Source organism: Syngnathus floridae, chromosome 18, assembly GCF_059516105.1.
Source record: "Syngnathus floridae isolate MCC-2025c chromosome 18, RoL_Sflo_1.0, whole genome shotgun sequence".
Lineage (NCBI taxonomy): Eukaryota > Metazoa > Chordata > Actinopteri > Syngnathiformes > Syngnathidae > Syngnathus > Syngnathus floridae.
The window spans coordinates 8,791,255-8,809,843 of record NC_142430.1 but is presented as its reverse complement, the minus strand read 5'-3'; the positions used below and the strand labels follow the sequence as shown (position 1 = coordinate 8,809,843).

Sequence of the window (18,589 nt, the reverse complement as noted above, 5' to 3'; positions counted from 1 at the left end):
CCGTGAAAAGAAAATATCAATATTATAGAGGGATACTTACTATCATCCTCGCCTTGACCTCTCACCACCAGCACAGCAACGCTGAGCAAAAGCGCTAACCGAATATCCACAAAGCTGAACATGTCTAAATATTAGACATGTAGATTCTTTGCGATAGGGGGGGTCCTTTTTCCGTCTCCTCAAATGCCACTCATACACGGTAGGGTCCGGTCTGTGTGTGTAACTCCAATCCAGACCCCAGCAGAAACTCCCTACTGCTTCAACAAATCACTTAGCGGGGTTTTTATATGCCCCGAGCTTTTTTGGGGAGGTCCTCAAGAGCGCGCACCCTCCTTCCAGCGTGTGCCGGGGGGGCGGGAAGAGGGCTGGTCGCTGTCTTTAAACATGTCCCACGCAGGCGAAAAAAAGTTGGTGCACGATGATGCTGAGGATCATTGACACACTTGAGGCGTTTGAAGCAAGGTCGCTTCCTCGTGGACTCTTCCATGACTGATTTGGATGTGAAAGTCAAAGTCATCGCTTTGCACGTTTAGTATCAAACGTGTCGACCAAAAATATGGATCACCACCCATTGCCCATTCAATCCAATGAAACCACCCAATTATGCTTTGTGTAGGCATCCCGCATTTGTCCATATTAAAGTGATTCTATAAAACACTCGGCGAGATGTTGAAAACGTGCACACGTTCATTTTAAAAGTGCGGCGGCTCGAGAAGACGTAAGGCAGAAAGGAGAGAGAGAAGAAAAAAGCTGGCAGGCCCACAAAGCAGCCAGCCTGCTTACAATGTGGACACGTTGCAGCTTCTACACGCTGGCCCAGTCTGACCTCTCATTTCACTCTCTCTCTCCTTCTTTCTCGCTCTCCTTTTTTAGAGAGAAGAGGAAGGAGAAGAAGAAGAAGAAGTCTGGGATCAATAAAAGATGTGAACGTGAGACCTTATCATTATCAAACACACCTTTTCTGTTCATAGCATTACTCTTTGGATTATTGTCATTACAAATTTTAGCCGTCGTGGTTGGAATGGCAGCAATAATAAGCATAGTCACAAAAGTGATACTAATATTATAGCAGAGTCACTTAAACTAGTTGTGGTAACTAGTTTTTGCACTGGGTGGTGGTGCTGTCCTGGTAGTTGTGGTCGTACAGTAGAGATAGTCGGAGCGGCAGTAGTAGTACTAGTTATAGTACTAGTTAGATGGAGTCAAACGCGTGACATTGGAGTGTTGGGAAGAAAAAAAAAAGTTCCACGAGGGAACCGGAGCTCGATGTTTAAATAGAACTTGTAATTTTCTGCTCTGCGCCTCAGAATGGAGGCCGGCTGGTTGACTCTAACAGATAGTTTTGTGGCCTTTTTTTTTTTTTCTTTTCTTTTCCACCCTTTTGGGCGGAAGCTCATTCTGATCTGCAGAAGATCTGCAGGCAAAGTGATGGCATGCTTCAGGTTGGTGTATTTGGATTTGAGAGAGGGAGGTCTGTGCCACTGTGGGAGTGATTACATTCATGACCAATCAAAGCACCGTTTGGCATGGTTTACGATTCCCAAAACTCACAGAAAGACGAAATAAGTTCGCCACCTGCTCAAATCAATCAACAGTGGGTGAACGTGAATAATAACAAGTTTAAAGCCTTGCTAGCAAGTGTCAGAAAAAGAGCAGGCTTGACATTCCCAGCAAGCGTTCACGTGTTCCTACTTGTATCTTGGGATTAAGCCCCGCCCATGCCTCACTTACCTTCCTATACACTATTTACATTCACAAGAAGACTGTGGACATTTAAAAAGAAGTCTTTAATATCTCTTCTCAGTTACTGCTCCTTTATTGACTTCCATCTCAAATTTCCCATCTTGGACCATTTCTACCATGGAGCTCATTTGATGAGGTTCTCGCACACCAAACTCAACCAAGCGCACCTTCATGGTTGCCGATTGCCTTCTTTTTTTTTTTTTCTCACGACGTCTCGGTCTGGTTTTCTTTTACTGTCTGCGTTCTCCATCCCAGCCCCCATCGGATCCATCGTTCCCTCCCTCTCGCTCTCTCTCCCCCTCACTCTCTGGTGCTCTCCCTTCCATCCTTCCTTCCCTCCCTCCCTCTCTCTTCCCCACCTCCACCAGTCCCGCAGACATCCAGTCAGACAGCCCAGATGGAAAATCTGACTGAATGGACTTTGAGATAATATGCAAGTCAGTTGGCACGCTCCTCAAAAGCAGCCACACGGTGAAAACGGATTGAAAATATTGATGAATGATTGATCAATGACACCCTCCACAAACCCAACTTATTGATCGTTTGTCTTGAAAGAGCACCGAGGACCGAAAGAAGTGGGTGGGATCGAGCGTATCACATTTCCCTCCATCGGGAATGTTGCACATTTTCTCCCAACCTTTCAAAAAATGTTGACATGATGGCACGCTCCTGCTGGTGCGTTTGCTGGCAATTTATAAAGGAGGAATTCTCAGATTCCTCTCCACTCTCTTTGACTTTTAAACCCTTAAAAAAACAATAAGATGTGTCCACAAATCCTCACTTTGATCCAAACTGGTCTTTATTATAAATGTAGAGCTTTAAAAATGGTGCGTTCACTGATGCATTCCAAGGGAGGAATCCTCAGCTCTTGCTTTTTCTATTTGACTCTCCTGCGCTTGAGTCTTTTTTTTTTTTTTTTTGGGATGGTTCATCATTCCCAACATCTGGTAAAGTTGGTTACCAGCCTCTGCCACGTGCTCATGCTTTTAACCCTCACCGTTCTCATATTTAAAGTATGTACTATTTTTTTTTGCTGCAAATGTTCTGATTTGAATATCGGTGTGAACTGTTAACACAAAAAAGTAGAGTGCAAGAGTTTAGCGATTAAAAGTGGAGGTGAAAGGGGGTGGAAATGCAGTCTGGAATTGTCGTTACCGTCTTCGTATGCGAGGCTGGAAGTAGGAGGTGGCAAAGACAGACAACAGAAAGAGAGAGAGAGAGAGAGAGAGAGAGAGAATTTGCACGTTATGGAAGCGCTAGAAGTGAAAAAAAAAAGAGAAGGTAAATTTAAACAGAGAGAGAGAAAGAGAGAGAGGCTAGAAATGGAAAAAAGTAAATGACTCATGCTCTCCTCTCGGCTGCAGGGACAGAAATGCTGTGACGTTGGTGTGATCAAAAGTATTGGGACACATCTCTATCAATAACTTCCACGCAGAGGTTGGAAGGCGTCCATCAGAAAGAGCAAAAATGTACAAAAGATCTCAATTGGAAAGTGGCACATCAATACACCTTCACAAAAAGTTATTTGTGTTCCATTGCCTTGAATCCATTTTGGATTTCCGAGTTCTCAGCGAGTGCTGATCATCTGCACGCCACATGTGACGAGAAATTTTCGCCGCAGCGGCCTCGGCCCAACGTTATCAGTCACGTTTCACCTTGGCGACATGTGATATGAACATATATATTTGTGGGTGTTGTTCTTGCAGGGGGGGGGGGGGGGGGGGTGACACGGCAAGAAATGGCAGCCATGTTTTCGGACCTATGGTACTGCCTCCAGGGCCAGACAGGTATGAACAATATTTTTAATTTTTTTTGCAATGGTTTTCATTTTTTAAATATTTGTATTTTATTTTTTCCATTTATTTATTGATTGATTTATTTGCACATATATATAAATAAATAATAGAAGTGGTAGATTGGTTGATTTTTTTTTTTCTTTCCCCCCACCTAGTGACAACAACAACTTGTGAGCATGTGCAGTCGAAGAAGACGACGAAGAAGAAGAAGAAAGCTGAGCTGCAGCTCCACTCTGCTGAGCACTCGAGAAGGAGAAGAAAAAAAAAGGTGACCTCAATGAAGAAGAATGCAATGTGGTCTCTTCTCCCGCCCCGAAACATCCAAGCAGCAAAAGTGACTTTTTCCCTTTTAGAGCAAACTATCAAAGTCTCTCATTTCTTTCTTCACTTGAGTCCCTCAAGAGAAGGTCACTTGTGTGCAAGTAAACAAAGATCGACAAGGCGATAGCACTTCCTATTGCTTCCTTTCCTTTTTTCTTTTTTTTTTTGCGCTCATTTTTCTTTAATTACCGCCCATTTGCACAAATCTCTCTACTTTTGTTTTTTCCATGCATGATGAGGAATCCTGGTGCCCGCCACATGTTGGAAAAGCAACTCGAGGAGGAGGAGGAGGAGCTGAAAGTTCTGCTCTCCTCCTGGGTCGCCTTGCAAAAGCAGCGCTAACGTTTTTCACATGTTGCTGGCTAGGCTGTGAGCAGAAGGCCGCTGACGACATCTCGCCATCGCTTCCCGATCTGTAGCCTGTGTTTACTTCTCTTCTGGGGGTCAAGCCCAACCCAATGTGCAATCAGGAAGTGTCTCACCAATCACTGGACATGGGCAACAATACAGGGTGAATCACCTTTTAATTTGATTAGATGGCAGAATATACTTGTAATGGGGTAGCTATAGATGAGCTTAAAAAAAATTAAGTTTATTTTAATCGTAAAGTGATAATTAAAACAATACACTTACATTGAAACATTTTTTTATTTAATACTTTAATTGGTGCATTTTTTAATTTATAACTAGAATTTTAAAATATTTTGACTCAAAACTAAATTGGTTTTAAATTTAAAGTAGTTTTGTCCAAAATCATAATTTTTCAGGAGACCTCCCAAAAAAGTCCCCCGATATATTTAATAACATTTAAAAATAATCATATTGTATTATTATGAACATTTTATCATTTGGCCAGATTAAGAACAAAAACAGAGATCATAGTGAGTGACTCCTGCGCGTTTTGCAGTGAAAGAGAGAGTTCAATAAACTCATTCCAAAAATAAAATTCAAATTAGAGGGTTGCAGCAGCATTCACGCAAGAAAAAAAAGGCCACTGGGTTTGGCTTTTGGCTTCACACACACAACCGCTGCAGCGCTCCTTGTCCAGTTCTCTACAAGAGCAGCGAGGAAGTCAAACGTCTTCTCCTTTGTATCCCAACACCGTGCCAGATCAGAACAACGTGGCCTAAAACCTTTGCTACCATCATGATCCGAATTACAAAAAGTGCTGATTTTCATCTCTGGTTGATCATTGCTTCTGAATTAACCTAAGCTGAGATCATTTTCCCCCCAGGGATGTACAGTGGCGCTCATAAAGAGCTAATGGCTAACATGCAGATGCCAGCTAACAAAGATGCGTGTAAACTTTGACGTATAGAAACGCTCGATTAATTGTCTTTATGGGATGCTGACATGGCCGATCTTTTTTTTTTTTAGGGATCCACAGTGTCTGGAGGTGTTCCTCAGGGTGACACCGAAGTAACATCACATCCAGAAGAACTTGAATGCAAGTATAAAAAGTAGACTGAAGGCATCCACGTCACATTTTTTAGGAGAACAGAGGGAGGAGGGGTGGGCTTTTTTGACGCCTGCTTCTCATTGGCTGCAACCCCTTGCCCGAATATAGACGAGTGTCACGTGGCGCTTGAAAGATGTCTGCTGGCTCACAAGCATTGGAAAAGTCAGCGCGAGCTTGTTCGCCAGCTTACAAATTCATCTTTTTATTCTTATCAAGCAGCTTTCAGTCATACTTGGGATTGAGGTTCTTGATATATCCTTCTCATCATTTTTATGAAACGTGAATTAAACAGCGTGGCATTGCTCAGCTGAAGACATGATGCTTTCGTCCCTCCTCCACTCCTACATTATCTGCTGAAATTATTGTCTTCTTTTTTTCTTCTCTTCCCTCCCCTCTTTGCTCCTCCCGTGTCCACGTCTGCAAGTAGAAGAGGAGGTGCTCTGCCTCTCATCGGCGTTGATTCCCAGGCCTGCCACATCCACAAAGGGAGTGTGCTGGGATGAGGAAAAATGTATGCCGACCAAAAAAAAGAAAAAAAAAAAAACAGACCACTAAAGATGAGGGGGGAAGGAAAGGCGGAGCCATTTATGTCACGACGATGATGGTCCACCTTTTGGAACATCACCTTGAATTTCCTCGCCATTTTCATGAGCCTTCCTCTTTTCTACTTTAATGCTAGTCCTGTCTCTACCTGCCTCAAACATTGCTCAAGTGCTTCATCTCTCCTTCCACATTTACCATCTCCCTCCCCCAAATCTTGAAAGGGGTGGCCACCCCGGGGCGACTCCCTCCTCATTGGGGGAGCGGCGCAGTCACCCTTGGTGGCATGAAGGTGCTCCTCACACTCATGGTCGTGCTTGCATTTGATCAAGACTGGCAAATTTAAATGGTAAAAATGGGAGCAGGAAGAGGAACATCTTCTGCTTCCATATGAGTCCAATTCTAGAAAGAGCGAGAGAGAGAGAGAGAAAAAAAACATCTGGAATCACTTGCAGCTTTGCTCACTGACTTCAACGTTTGGAAAGTAAAGGCTCAGAAGGAAAAATAAAAATTGTCCCAGTGCATAGACCTTTTTTTTTTCTCTTGAAAGGCCACGCAACTAATTGTTTGCCATTTTAATGAAATTGATTGCTTTGTGAAAATCATAAACCAATTTTGACAAAAGTAGTATTTAAAAAAAAATCCAAATTGAGTAAAACATAATAGTTTGTGACATTTTGAGTGTAACTGTGTACACATTGAATAGATCAAATCTGCTCTTTTCTAAAGTGATTTCTTCTTCCTCCATCTTGCAAAGGCCCGAGCGACTGTGTCCAAAGTGCAACGTTCATCTGTGCCTCAACAAAAACAACAGCAGCGTTTCTGAATTCCAAAAGCACACTGAAACATTGGTCAAATTGAGTGTAAGCAAAGGTAAGTCAACTTGTTTTATGTTTCAAATGTGCTTTTCCACCCATTGGTGGATTTCTGACTTTTTTTTTTTGGACCAAAATGACCATTCTGGAGATAAGGACTTCGTCCACCCGCTAATGTTTTCTGTTCAAACATTTTGACGTTTTTAACGGCATGTTGCGAACGTGTCGGGTCCAAGTGTGAGACGTTTGCCACGAGAGTGTAAAGTGTCAACGCAAATAGCTGAAGTGTGCTTCTGTCAGTTGAGCAAAAAGACTCCAAATTGCACGTCATCCGAAAAAATGGTCATACATTGAGTCAAAGCGAGAGCTGTTGCTAATATTTTGACCTTTCGGCATGCTTTAGCTTCCATTAGCTGGCCGCTCATGTCAACAGTGAGCAGGCAGAGCGGTGACGTATGCCAAAGCATTTTTTTAGGGGCTAGTTTGGGCGGGCGGGCGTTTGGGCGGGGTGTGTTGGGATGGAGGGGTGAAATGTGAAACTTCGGCTCATGTGTGAAACATCCGAGGAGAGAAGGGAAAGAAGGCGGAATATCGCACAGATGACTGCCAAACACACGTTTTTCAACCCGGGATGTTGCTTAGAAAAGGGAGTTTGGATTTGGATTATGGCAGTAATTTCATATTTTGTCAAGATTATATTTTTTCAAGAACAGATTTAGTCCCCCGATCAAAATGTCATATTAGAAATAAATTTTCAAGATGAAAGTCGTACAAATGAGTCTGCAAATTCAACCCCAAATTGTATTTAAAGCCTAATTTCATTTTAAATCACACATTCATTTCTTTGCAGAGTTGAACTATGGGCCTCCGTCCCTTCTTCCCTCCCTCTTTTTTGCTCTCTCGCTCTTCTCTCTCTCCAACACGCAAGATAATTTACAATGAAAGTTGCCATATTACAAACAGATGAACGAGGCCCACGTCTGCCACGAAGCCAAATCCACTCCAACTCTCAGCAAGGAATCAAGAGATCCACATGTGATGTGTTTCGTTTACAATATAAAATACATATACACTTAAAGGTATACACACACGACATTATCATGCGTTTACGTATCCTGTTAATATTCAACATGGCCTGTTGGGGGCGCTCCTGCTCTCGAGCCCAAAAGAGTCATTGAATCCCAAAAGTGATCCGAACAGATTTGTGGTGAGCTGTCGAGTCAGGGGCAGCGGGGAGGCGGCTTGGGGAAGGGGTGAGGAGAACGGGAGGAGCATCCCCCGTAGCTTCAGATTAGTTTAGCGTTCGAATCATGGCGGCTTTACGGCAATGTGAAATACATTTCGGAAATTTGTTCATTAGTCAGATCGGCTTTACTTTTGTTACAACGCTACAGTTGTGAATGAATAAAAAATAAAATAGATAATAAAATATTTTCTTGATTTGTCATAAAAAGTCAAGAGGTCATATTTTCTAAAAAAAAAAAATTAAAAATTAAATACACTCCTGATGCGCAACAAGTTAGATGGAGACAATATCACTCTGAGTGCTAACGTTGCATTGCAATTTTATTTTGGGAGTGGTGCTCCTTATCCAGCCATGCTAATTGCACGTTTTGTCTGCTGCTCAGCTTCCAGACTGGCAAAGTCAACTCAAGTGACTCCTCACTCATTTCAACCTTCTTAAACATTCCCCATCCCGGGCAGCCCCCGCTCGGTGCATGCCCTCGCTGGCGTCCCATCAGCTGACCGGACAGAGGGGGCATTCATCCCCCTTATGCCCCTCGCTGCTAAAGTTTGTTTGGCGGCTGTTTAGCGAGGAAATGTTCACTTAGTGCAGGAAGTTTGAGGTTTCCCTCAAAATGTTTGATTTCAGAGCTAAAGCAAACAGCGGCAGCTTGGAACCACTCAGGTGGGAACCGCACAGGTAGCAGACAAAATGATGAGGGGGGGAAAAAAATATGATTCATTTAAGGGATTATTTTTCAAGCAAAAACAATATTTATTTCAAGAAATATGAAGTGGTTCAAAAACAATATCTAAATTTTATTCCAAAAAAGATGACATGACTTATTGATGTCAGACCTCAATGTACACCTTCATCCCTACTATCTTACATAGATTCATAAAATAAAATAGTTATTTAAATTTACATGATTGATTACACAAAAGAAATGCTTGGAGCTAATCTTTGATCACCTGCAAATCCTGCAGATGTCTCTTCAAATGAACAAGCAGCCAACTCACTGCAGCTTCTTCCGAGCCAGCAGGGCCAGTTGCTTGGCCTTGCCCCGCTTCAGCTTCTTCTTGATGAAGAGCAGGTCGATGTAGACGATGCGGTCCAGCACGGCCGAGGCGCACAGGACGCCGCCGTGCAGGGCTCCCGCGATCCCGCAGCTGAATACATCTTGGCCTAGGAGACAAAAGCCATGTCATTGGATAGCCTGGGTTCTTCCCTGTCCATCATTTGGGGGATCCTTACCAGAGAGAAAGAGGTTCTTGACGGGCGTGTGGCAGCGGTTCCTTGCCACCGCCTCGGCTTGGAAACGGTCCAGGTTGTGCTCGGCCGAGTACATGGCTCCACGCTGGGCGCCCAGGTAGTGCATGTTGGTCAGAGGCGTGGCCACATCCTGGAAGACCAGCTGGAGGGCAAAGGTTGGCGTTATAAAAGAAGGTGTCCATCAACAGACTGCGACCCTTCCCGAAACCGAAGAACTCACCTTGTCTTTGATTTTTGGGAACAACTCACAGGCCCAGTCAAAGAGTTTTTCAGCAAATCTCATTTTGTAGTTGTGATATTCGTCTCCACGTTTCCGAACCGTGGTATCCTTCCATTCCTCGAACCATTCGTACTTCACCATGGTCAGGATGGTCATGCAACATTTTCCTGTGGACACCAGTTAGGGATGTCACAACCTACTTAACCTCTTTTGGGTTAGCTGGAGCTTATCACAAAACTGTTCACATTCACACTGATGACCAATTTGGACGTCTTGGGAATGTGAGAGGAAGCCTCCAAACAATAAGTTCTCTAAAAGTGTTGCTTTGTACCAGGGTGTCTTATCTTGGCCTCTGGATCTTTGGAGGACGGCATGGTGATAAACATCATGGGGATGTTGTCTGGTGCTTCTTCTTTGCTCAAAGCAAAAAAGTTCTCCATTCTACAACAAGCACAAAGAGGACTCAGCTATAGTTAAAAAAAAAAAAAAAACGTTCCTGAATGACTCCATGCCCCATCTAGAGAACCAAATAAGAGCTGCAGCTTGCTAAGAACAGTCAAACAATAACTCAAACTTTTTCTTTCCATTGATCACGTGTGGAAAAACTTGTAGGAGCGCTTCCAAAAGGAAGGAGCCACACAGAACTCTTGTACAACAGCACCCTCTAGTGGCTGATTTCCATACGTGATCCCAACAAGGAGAAGCCTCAACAAGAATACAGTGGAAGAATGAAAGAGTGAAGAAGGCTAGAGAAAACTTAAATGTAAGTTTTTTTTGTACATTAATAAATTAATGTTTTTTTATAAGGAATGAAAAGTACAAAATCAAAACATTTAACACACTTATCCCTTTTACGTACGATGTGTCCATGTCGTTGTTTTTGAACAGCCAGAAATTTGTGGACTCCAGACCAAGCTCCTCCTCAGTCCCATCAAACCCAGAGAAGACCAAGAAGGATCCTCTACCGTGCTTCATCATGTTCAGCCTGTCCTGGATGTCTGCAGAAGTATATCATTGCTTTGTTCTGAACCTTGGACATTCAAAATTGGATAGAAACTCAAAAAATTTGCTTCTGGATCACCTGGCTTGACCTGGATCTCAGGGGGTAGAAGTTTTTGGAAGGTGGTGAAGATACCGCAGTTTGAGACAACCACCGGGGCATGGATCTCCACCTCTTCTCTGCCTTTTTTCACTTTCACACCTGTCCCATGACACAGTGATCAAGTTTTCACTCCGAGTCTTTAGTATCTACCTGAGCTTCAGTTTCTTACCATAGGCTGCTCCCTTGTCATCGACCAGGATCTGCGAGACGGGCGCTCGCACTAGGCAGTTGCCGCCGTACTTCTGAACGGTGCGGATGATGTTGAAAGCGATCTCACTGGCTCCTCCTTTAGGGTAGTATGCCCCTCGTTTGTAGTGATGGACCAGAAGGGCATTTATCAAAATACTGGAGTCCTTGGGAGGTACACCTAGGTACAAGGACAAGTTGTTTTTGTAAAACTCAGCAAGTCAAGACATCTTAAAGTTTGAGCACGCACCATAAAAAAGATACGAGAAGATGACGTGGAGGTCCTTGTTGGTGGTCAATGTGTTCACCAGGTCAGTCGCACAGGTTCCGGTAAGGCGGAACACAGGCGAGACCAGATCTGCGATTCCTGACTTCAACAGGAACAAAGACACCCACTGTGGGATAAGCTTCAGGGTTGCCAGGTAGTGAGTCTTCTTGGCTGAGATCTGAGGAACAGCAAAGTGGGGTGAACAGCTGATCCATTGAGATAAGCAAGCCTATGGTGGTGTACCTTCATGATCTTGAAGAAAGTCTCAATGGCCTCCGCATCATCTGGAAATTGCTTCAAGAGGTGAGCCTTCATCTCGGTTTTGCCTGAGACGATGGTGTACTCCCGTTTGTCGTCCCCCTGGCCTATCTGGATGGTGTCGAAGTGGGGTTTTAGCTCCTGGAACTCCAGCTGGCCCTCGGACAACTGGTCAAAGATGATGCGCAACAGACTGTTCTCGTGGAGCTGACCGATGTAGTGAAGACCTGTGAGGACAGGACAAGATTTTGGAGACTTTCTTGGATTAGGGATTGGTATCGGGGTTTTCTGAGGAGCATGATGGGGTTATGATGAGAGTTATGGTTTTGAGTTTCCATCATACCAACGTCAAACTCAAATCCTTTCTCAATGTAGGTGTGGCAACAGCCTCCGGCCTGGTCATGTTGCTCCAGAATCAGAACCTTCTTGCCCGCCTTAGCGAGCGTGGCGCCCACCGCAAGCCCGCCAATGCCACTGCCGATCACAATGACGTCCAGGTTCTGCGGGACCTTATCAATGCTGAAACCTGCACACATCGGTTATATAAACAACTGAAGAATGACGTTCGCAAGCTCGTGAACAGTCCAGACATCATAAATGTTATCATGTTGCGCAACTGGCAGCATGCTATGTACAGTTTGAAGGTTGATCTAGTTTCCTCATGATATTTCCAAACAACAGATGAAGCCAGATAGCATAATCAGCAAGTGATAACTCAATTATGATCATACCAAGCCGACGCCGTGCTGCACATTTGTTAGTGGCTCTTGACACCGAAAACAGGTCATTTAGATAAAACGTTATGAGCTTATCTCTGACCGAAAATACACAGATAAAACTAATTAGCCTTCAGATTTTACACAAATGAACTAACTGCATTTAAACGTGACATTTAAATTTATAATGCTGTGCAACTAAATGTTTGCTAAGTGTCACAGCGAGCAGATTGTTTCTATTCCTAATTTTTTTTGTTGCAATACACAAAAAGGATTTTCGCCCAAAATGTCAAAATAAATCAACGCTTTTGAGATGTATGACAACTATGCATAATTTAAAAAAATCAAGCAATGTTAGCTTCCATTAACATTGTTGAACTCATAAAACAGAATAAGACCATGAAAATGTATGTTATCAAGATTTTTAGATGTCTAAAGTTATTGTAATATTTTGTGAAAATACAATATAGAAACAGCTCATAAAAAAATACAACAATTTTGAGATATCGTACAAGATAGGGTAAAGAGCGTAGCTTTTAGTGTTTGTGTGAGAATTAGGCAATATATATTTAAAAAAAAAAAAACATCCTGCATTGTTTATTGTCTCACCTTGCTTGATAACTTTGTCCCGCTTCTTCTGGTCAAATTCTCGAGGTCCAGGAGGCCTGACAGAGTCCAGAGAGAAGGGGCTGCGCTTGCCGAAAAGGTACCAGTAAGTGCCCCCCAGCCACATGACCAACCACACAACAAATACAAGGAGCCACATGATGGATGGATGGATTGATGGATGTGAATGTCCTTCCCATCCGAAACTTGCTTTTAGTAGGCACAAGCAAAGGGGCGGGGAGTTAATTGATATGTAACACCAATCCTGTCATAACTATAGTCATAAAGATAAGAGCTCAGGTTTGTGTGACTTTCGACAACTGTGACACATGTAAGCAATCATTTTACGTAGCAAAGTTATGTACGTCCGCTATGGAAGTATGTAACCTTGGGTACGCCAAAGGAGTCATGACAGGCCACCAGGTGGCGCTAGTGTGCAAAGCGGAGCAGGATTTGAATTGACGGATGTGACGTCAGGTGTTCAGGTGAATTGGAGACTCAAGTGCCATTTTCTCAGGTAAGCGAGGATTGCTGGATGGATTTTCACACTTTAATGACGTTGAAGGTAATTGAAGGCTGGGGTGTCAAGGAGAGTTTTCAAATACGGCCCAAAAAATGGAGAGTTTGTCTCGTTTTCTTACAAGCCTTTGTTTGTTTGTTTGTTGCAGGATTGTCGCACTCTTGTGACTCCGCAACATCACGTCCACCGCAACGGTAGTAGTGTTGGCTCGTGAGTGAACGTTTCGTTCAAAACAAGGCTCCACGTCGGCTGCTGGTCGTCTATCTGCATATTTCGAAAGGTACCTCCCCGTTTTCCATGTAGCATTATGCCTCTGGCGACTAGCAAGGTGGACTTTAACGTTTTCCTCCTAATCTTAAATATAGAAGGTCGTGTCATATATGACTTCAAATATTTGGCGTCCAAAATGGTATCAATGGACATTTTAATTGGTCATTTTCCAAATGAATTTCCTGTGGATAATTTGGGCCACAGTGAAAAGAAACAAAATAATTGCTCTACAATGGTTAAAGTTACATGTCAATGTAAGATGTATAGTTTTGAAAAATGTACTTGCATTTGAACTTGAAAAGTATATTTTTGATCATAGTTGGCACTCGTGAAAAGTGAAAGTGTACCACTTTGTTCTAAGATTGACTTGAATCTAAAAAAATATTTAAATCTAAAAAAAAAAAAAAAAAGAAAAGAAAACATTTGTGTTAGTTAGTTGGTAGTGTTATGTGCTTGAGGAGCTGATGTGCGATGTCATATTGTCATGGCACACCAGGGGGAAGTTGAGCACATGCAAGCAGCTGACATCTCTCACAAAACCTATGTGCCAGCTACTGCACAATATCATCATCATCATCACAGTCGTCTGGATGTGTTTTTTGATGACATTGATGCAAACCAAGTTAGTCAGAAACATATATTTATCTAACTTGGTTTACATCAGTGTCATGGAAAAACTTGTCCAAAAGTCAGTGGTGGTGGTACTGTGGAGTACCTGGTACTTAGGTTTTGTCCCAGTGAGAGACGTTTGCACTGTTTGCATGTGCTCACCTTCCCCCTAGTGCCTGCCATGAGAAGTGACATCACACCTGAGCTCATCAAGCACTTAAGGTGCTTCCATGCATTCAGGCAGGGCCTTTTCAAACTGATTTTCTATTCAAAAAATTGTTCAAGTGGAATGTGAGTCTTTGTGATTTATGAGCAAATTTGCTCATTTGAAGTCTTTCATGCTTGGTGTTCACTACTGCATTGGCAAAGCACTGTTTGAAAACCTAAGTGTCCACACAAGTTTTCAGCCTTGAGGTGAGTGTCACTGCAACAGACACAAGTCTTTCCTGCTTCTCTCTGTGCCCACATGAGTCAAAGTGATGCAATTGTACAGTTGCAGTCACTTTGAGTCATGTGGAGATAGAGAGAAGCAGTCAAAGACTTGGCTCTGTTCAGTGGCTGAAGGCAAACACTCAACTCCAAGCTGAAAAGAGCCTTCCAAAACCTAAGTGCCACTTTGCCCGCCTCCTAACTCTGCCCAAATTTAGCCTGGCCAATCACAGCTCGGCTCAAAATTTGCATAACCACGCCCACTTTCGGACAGCCAATCAGAATGCAGCATTTGCACATCTGACCAATCAGATTGCTTCATTTTAAGTAGACCACGCCCACTAAAATGCCAACCAATCACAGGGCACCTCATTTGCATATCTACGCCCACTTTTCGACCAACCACAGCCTTTTATTCTCATTGCTCCACCCAGTTTTTGAGCTCTCAGCCAATCATGAAGCAGTATTCCAGTCATGATTCCGCCCCGTTGCTCCAAAAATTTCACCGGAAAAAAAATCCGTAAAAAAAAAAAAAATCCAGAAATTTTTGGGGTAGGGAAATAAAAAATTCTAAAAAAGTTTGAAAATAATTTTTTGTTTTGTTTTAAAGTTATAATTGAAAATGAAGAGTTGAAAGTTTGTGTTATTTGTAATAAAGCTTTATTTCTTTTGCAGAGTAAACATTCAATCACAATAAAGTAACAAGTTGGATGGTAGTCTGCTTGTTGCCGAGTGGTGAAGTGGTCAGCCAGAGGGACGAGTGGTGAAGTGGTCGGCCAGAGGGACGAGTGGTGAAGTGGTCGGCCAAAGGGACGAGTGGTGAAGTGGTCGGCCAGCGGGACAAGTGGTGAAGTGGTCGGCCAGCAGGACGAGGGGTGAAGTGGTCGGCCAGCAGGACGAGTGTTACTCCATGCCTGGACCTGAGACAAAAAGAGATTGGTAAGTAAAAAGCTAAGTCAACGTTTTGTGCAGAAAAGGTTTTTGGCATGAAACATACCAGTGCGCAAGTAGTTGTTCATGGCACCTAGTATTGCAAGCTGCATGACCAGGAAGCTGATTTTGTTCCTTGCTGCATGGCCCAGGAAGTTGATTTTGTTCCTTGCCTGTCAGCAAATAGGAGAAAAAAAAAATATTGGTATAAAGATAAGATTGTGCAATGAGGAGCATTTAAAGTGCCTTACTTCTCAGGTTGCCTTAGAGCTGAGGAAGTAACAAGAACACCAAAGTGCTGCTGGTATGCAGCTTTGCTCTGGTCCTCAGCTTCCGCTATGAGCAGGTACTTGATGGTGCTTCACACTGGACACAAAAAAACAGTAATTCAAATTTTGAAACATGTTGGCTAAAATGTCACTTTCATTCTCTTACCAGCAGAGGGCTCTTCAGGCAGCACAAACCTAGGTGAACAAGCTCACAGAGGCTGAAGACCAACTGTGGCAGGTTTTGCATTTTCTGGACCTGGATTTGCCACCTCTGCCTGGAAGAAAAAAAATGAACATTGACACAACAACTCCATTTAAGTTTACTGGGTTTATTTTTAACTGTAGACTGGAAGCAGCCGGTCACTGGTGCACAGGCAGAGTTCCTGAAATGTTGTAACAACTCTCCAGGATGGACACCTGCACACAACACAAACAAGGGACCCATCAAGCTGCCATTTTGTACATTTTATTTGACCATCAACTCAAATGGAGGCAGCCTTGAGGAACCTCTGCATGGTTTCTGAGGGCTTTTACCTTTGGCCAGCAGGTGGCACATTTTCCAACTGCATCCTTACTGGTAAGTGCTCTGCAGGAAGAGGGAGGCATAAAAAAAAGCAGCTAAGTGCTTTTAAACAATGCCAAGTTTGTAGTAAGTTGTCACCTGTCAGCATGTTGATGATTCCACAGGTTCAAAACCTGTTAGCTCTTCACCAGTAAATGCAGAAACTTGGTCTTTTGGCCCCACCTGGTGGACAAAAGGAGGAAGAACATGCTGAAATGTTTGACATGTCAAACATTTGGACGCGTGTGTGTTTCACCAGTGAGGCAAGGAGGGCAGCGCCAGAAGTCTCTCCAACCACAACTTGCTGTTCTGAAAGACAAGGTAACGTTACAACCATTCTGCGTTTACATTTTCAGCCTAAAAAGCAATTTGAGCAAGAGTAGACCTGCAAGTGTCTCATGAAGCCATGCGAGGACTGCAAGGCGGCCATTTTGGACCCTGCAGACAAAAGGAAAAGAGCAAATGTTTGCTTTAATCAATTTGATAAGATGCCTTGCTAATAAAAATATTTTTGCCATTTTGCAGTCAATCTCCCTGGGTTCCAGATGCAAGCCTGTGGACAGAAAAGACAAGACCATTAGAAGCAGTCGATTGAAAGAGTTGACTTTAAAACTCACAGAAAGTCGGCCATGACGGGCTCGTTTTGAGGATTTGCACCTGCAGACAGAAAGTAGACAATTAACACGAATGCATCGAAATACCCGTTTCAGTCATTCTCTGGTGAATTTCTGCAAACGCTGCTTTGTCGACTTACCTTCGGCCAAACGGCGTTGTCGTCCAGACGTTGCTAAATGTTTCTGCAAAAAATGGTGTTAGAGATCTTTCCACACGGTGCGTGCTTCACCGTTTTCAAAATGTGCATGTACTTACCCGCCGTTAAATGCTTAAGTTGTTTGTTTGCACGCCAAATAAATGCGTTTTGGTGGTCGTTGAAGATGTTAACTGCTAACGCTAGCTTCTGCAAACTTTTGAGCTTGCACGCTTGCAAGATGGAAGCACGCCCAAAGTGCAACTCGACGCTGAAAGAGAGCAAAAGCAGTTAGTTTTAAAAGATTAACAAAAGTTGAACACCCACCTTGTCAGTTTTAAACGCTGTTGTGGAAAAGTGCGCAGCCGGCGTAGCAGGTGAACCAGAGCAGCGTGGCGCTCGCTGTCAGAGGTGAGTGCAAGAATGAGCGTCGCTTCCTTGACGCCTTTTATACTCTTTTTGTGATGACGTCATTAGAAGAAGAAAAAAAATAGAAATAAAATAACCCCTTCAAACAGGTGCTCGAGCGCGAGAAAAACTGCGAAGAAGTATCTTTGGAGGGCCCGGGGCTCGAACCAGCACAGTCGACTTCCGCGGCAATGGTGTTATCCTCTCGACCACTGTCCGTTGACCATCGACTACAGAATGTTATATATTATCCCAGATCATGAAGCCAGCTTCAGGAAAAGTTCAGAGTAACCTTCAATCACAAACACTTGACCGTTCGATGTAAGATCTCGAATGGCCGAATGGTTCTATCTTTTGCCTTGAGTTTGGGAGAGGCGGGTTCGAATCTTATGTGTCACTCTATTTAATTTGCAAAAGCTGCAAAGAGCAAGTCTCGAACCCGAGGCTGCTGGACACCGACCGAAGTTGTAAACCATTCAACCACTTTGACGTTGAAGGTTCCCGAATTTTCTTATCTATTCATAGGATACGTCTCACGAAATAGATAAAATTACCAAATTAACTCTTCAGTACAGAACAGCATCTGGTGTAATAGGTAAAGCTTTTGCCTTATGTGCGGAAGAACCGAGTTCGAGTCTCACTCTATTCAAACTTTAGCCCGAAGCCTGCTTCGTGTGGGGCTCGAACCATAGTTTACCGAACACCGGGTAAAGTTATAAACCATTCTGCCATTTTGGCGGGGAAATCTGGCCGTTTTTTAATGATAGTGTATTGTACATAGAGGGCGTCTGGTCGCGAAAAGAAAAAATTGACATGTTCATTTTACACTGGGTTACATACAAGTGAATGGGGGCACTGCCATCTCGCGGTAGCTTGGCGTCATTACATGAACCGCTTCATAAACTAGAGTCAAAAGCCCGTATGTTTAATATCGTACGACGTACGTATTTATTTAGTTGTGCTTATATGATGGTATTTTAAACTAAACAAATGTATAGTAAACTACTCGTATGTTAAAGTTCTAATAACCATATTGTAACTGAAGTGGAAATATATTTTCATTAAAGAAGGAGCAATGATGAAATGGAAATGGACATGTTCATTTTACACCGGGTTACATACAAGTGAATGGGGGCACTGCCATCTTGTGGTAGATTAGCGTCATTACATGAACCACTTTATTGACGATAGTCAAAAGCCCATTATTAATTAAAATTATTTAAAATTATAATATATTTAATGATAATAATAATAATCAAAGTCAAAGTCTGCTTTATTGTCAATTTCTTCACATGTCAAGACACACAAAGAGATCGA

The 18,589-nt window shown here is 43.0% G+C and overlaps 3 protein-coding genes and 1 long non-coding RNA gene across 8 annotated transcripts in view; 1 reads left to right on the top strand and 3 right to left on the bottom strand.

Annotated features, from left to right (window-relative positions):
- The window catches only part of col1a1b (collagen, type I, alpha 1b), an 11,971-nt gene extending 11,701 nt beyond the window's left edge, over positions 1 to 270 (bottom strand). Inside the window, exon 1 of the mRNA XM_088359767.1 lies at positions 41 to 270. Coding sequence (XP_088215893.1) covers positions 41 to 122 — 82 coding nt within the window. The 5' untranslated portion in view covers positions 123 to 270. The remainder of the gene's footprint in view (positions 1 to 40) is intronic.
- LOC148382887 (uncharacterized) overlaps positions 1 to 18,589 on the top strand; it is a 26,875-nt gene that overhangs the window by 3,395 nt on the left and 4,891 nt on the right. The window contains exons 2-12 of one of the 4 annotated variants that reach the window (XR_015854005.1): positions 874 to 929; positions 3,695 to 3,807; positions 4,227 to 4,371; positions 5,238 to 5,307; positions 6,617 to 6,732; positions 10,004 to 10,154; positions 10,280 to 13,044; positions 13,196 to 13,327; positions 15,031 to 15,294; positions 15,544 to 15,631; positions 15,724 to 17,739. This is a non-coding gene — a long non-coding RNA (uncharacterized LOC148382887). Of the gene's footprint in view, positions 1 to 873; positions 930 to 3,694; positions 3,808 to 4,226; positions 4,372 to 5,237; positions 5,308 to 6,616; positions 6,733 to 10,003; positions 10,155 to 10,279; positions 13,093 to 13,195; positions 13,328 to 15,030; positions 15,295 to 15,543; positions 15,632 to 15,723; positions 17,740 to 18,589 lie in introns of those variants that run through there. The other 3 variants (XR_015854003.1, XR_015854004.1, XR_015854002.1) reach the window with 3 other exon arrangements.
- LOC148382888 (inactive all-trans-retinol 13,14-reductase) lies at positions 8,703 to 12,783 on the bottom strand. The gene is made up of 11 exons (XM_088359785.1): positions 12,531 to 12,783; positions 11,549 to 11,731; positions 11,191 to 11,432; positions 10,930 to 11,125; positions 10,663 to 10,860; positions 10,473 to 10,592; positions 10,251 to 10,389; positions 9,723 to 9,832; positions 9,392 to 9,558; positions 9,154 to 9,313; positions 8,703 to 9,084 (listed from the first exon to the last, which is right to left on the bottom strand). The coding sequence occupies exons 1-11, from the start codon at positions 12,685 to 12,687 to the stop codon at positions 8,915 to 8,917; spliced, it is 1,842 nt and encodes a 613-aa protein (XP_088215911.1). The 5' UTR covers positions 12,688 to 12,783; the 3' UTR covers positions 8,703 to 8,914.
- atxn2l (ataxin 2-like) overlaps positions 15,868 to 18,589 on the bottom strand; it is a 21,801-nt gene continuing 19,079 nt past the window's right edge. The window contains exons 32-34 of one of the 2 annotated variants that reach the window (XM_088359774.1): positions 16,216 to 16,299; positions 16,089 to 16,140; positions 15,868 to 15,971 (exon numbers count right to left, since the gene is read on the bottom strand). The gene's annotated coding sequence lies outside the window, so the exon portion shown is untranslated. The remainder of the gene's footprint in view (positions 15,972 to 16,088; positions 16,141 to 16,215; positions 16,300 to 18,589) is intronic. The other variant, XM_088359770.1, reaches the window with a different exon arrangement.

Bases quoted from the DNA above. Each gene is read 5' to 3' on its own strand.
- LOC148382888 (XM_088359785.1), bottom strand. From the start codon at position 12,687: ATGTGGCTCCTTGTATTTGTTGTGTGGTTGGTCATGTGGCTGGGGGGC. The intron at 9,833-10,250 runs GTACGTAAAAGG...TGCTTGTTGTAG, and splicing joins AACAACGACATGGACACATC to AATGGAGAACTTTTTTGCTT. The intron at 9,559-9,722 runs GTACAAAGCAAC...TGGTGTCCACAG, and splicing joins GGCCAAGATAAGACACCCTG to GAAAATGTTGCATGACCATC.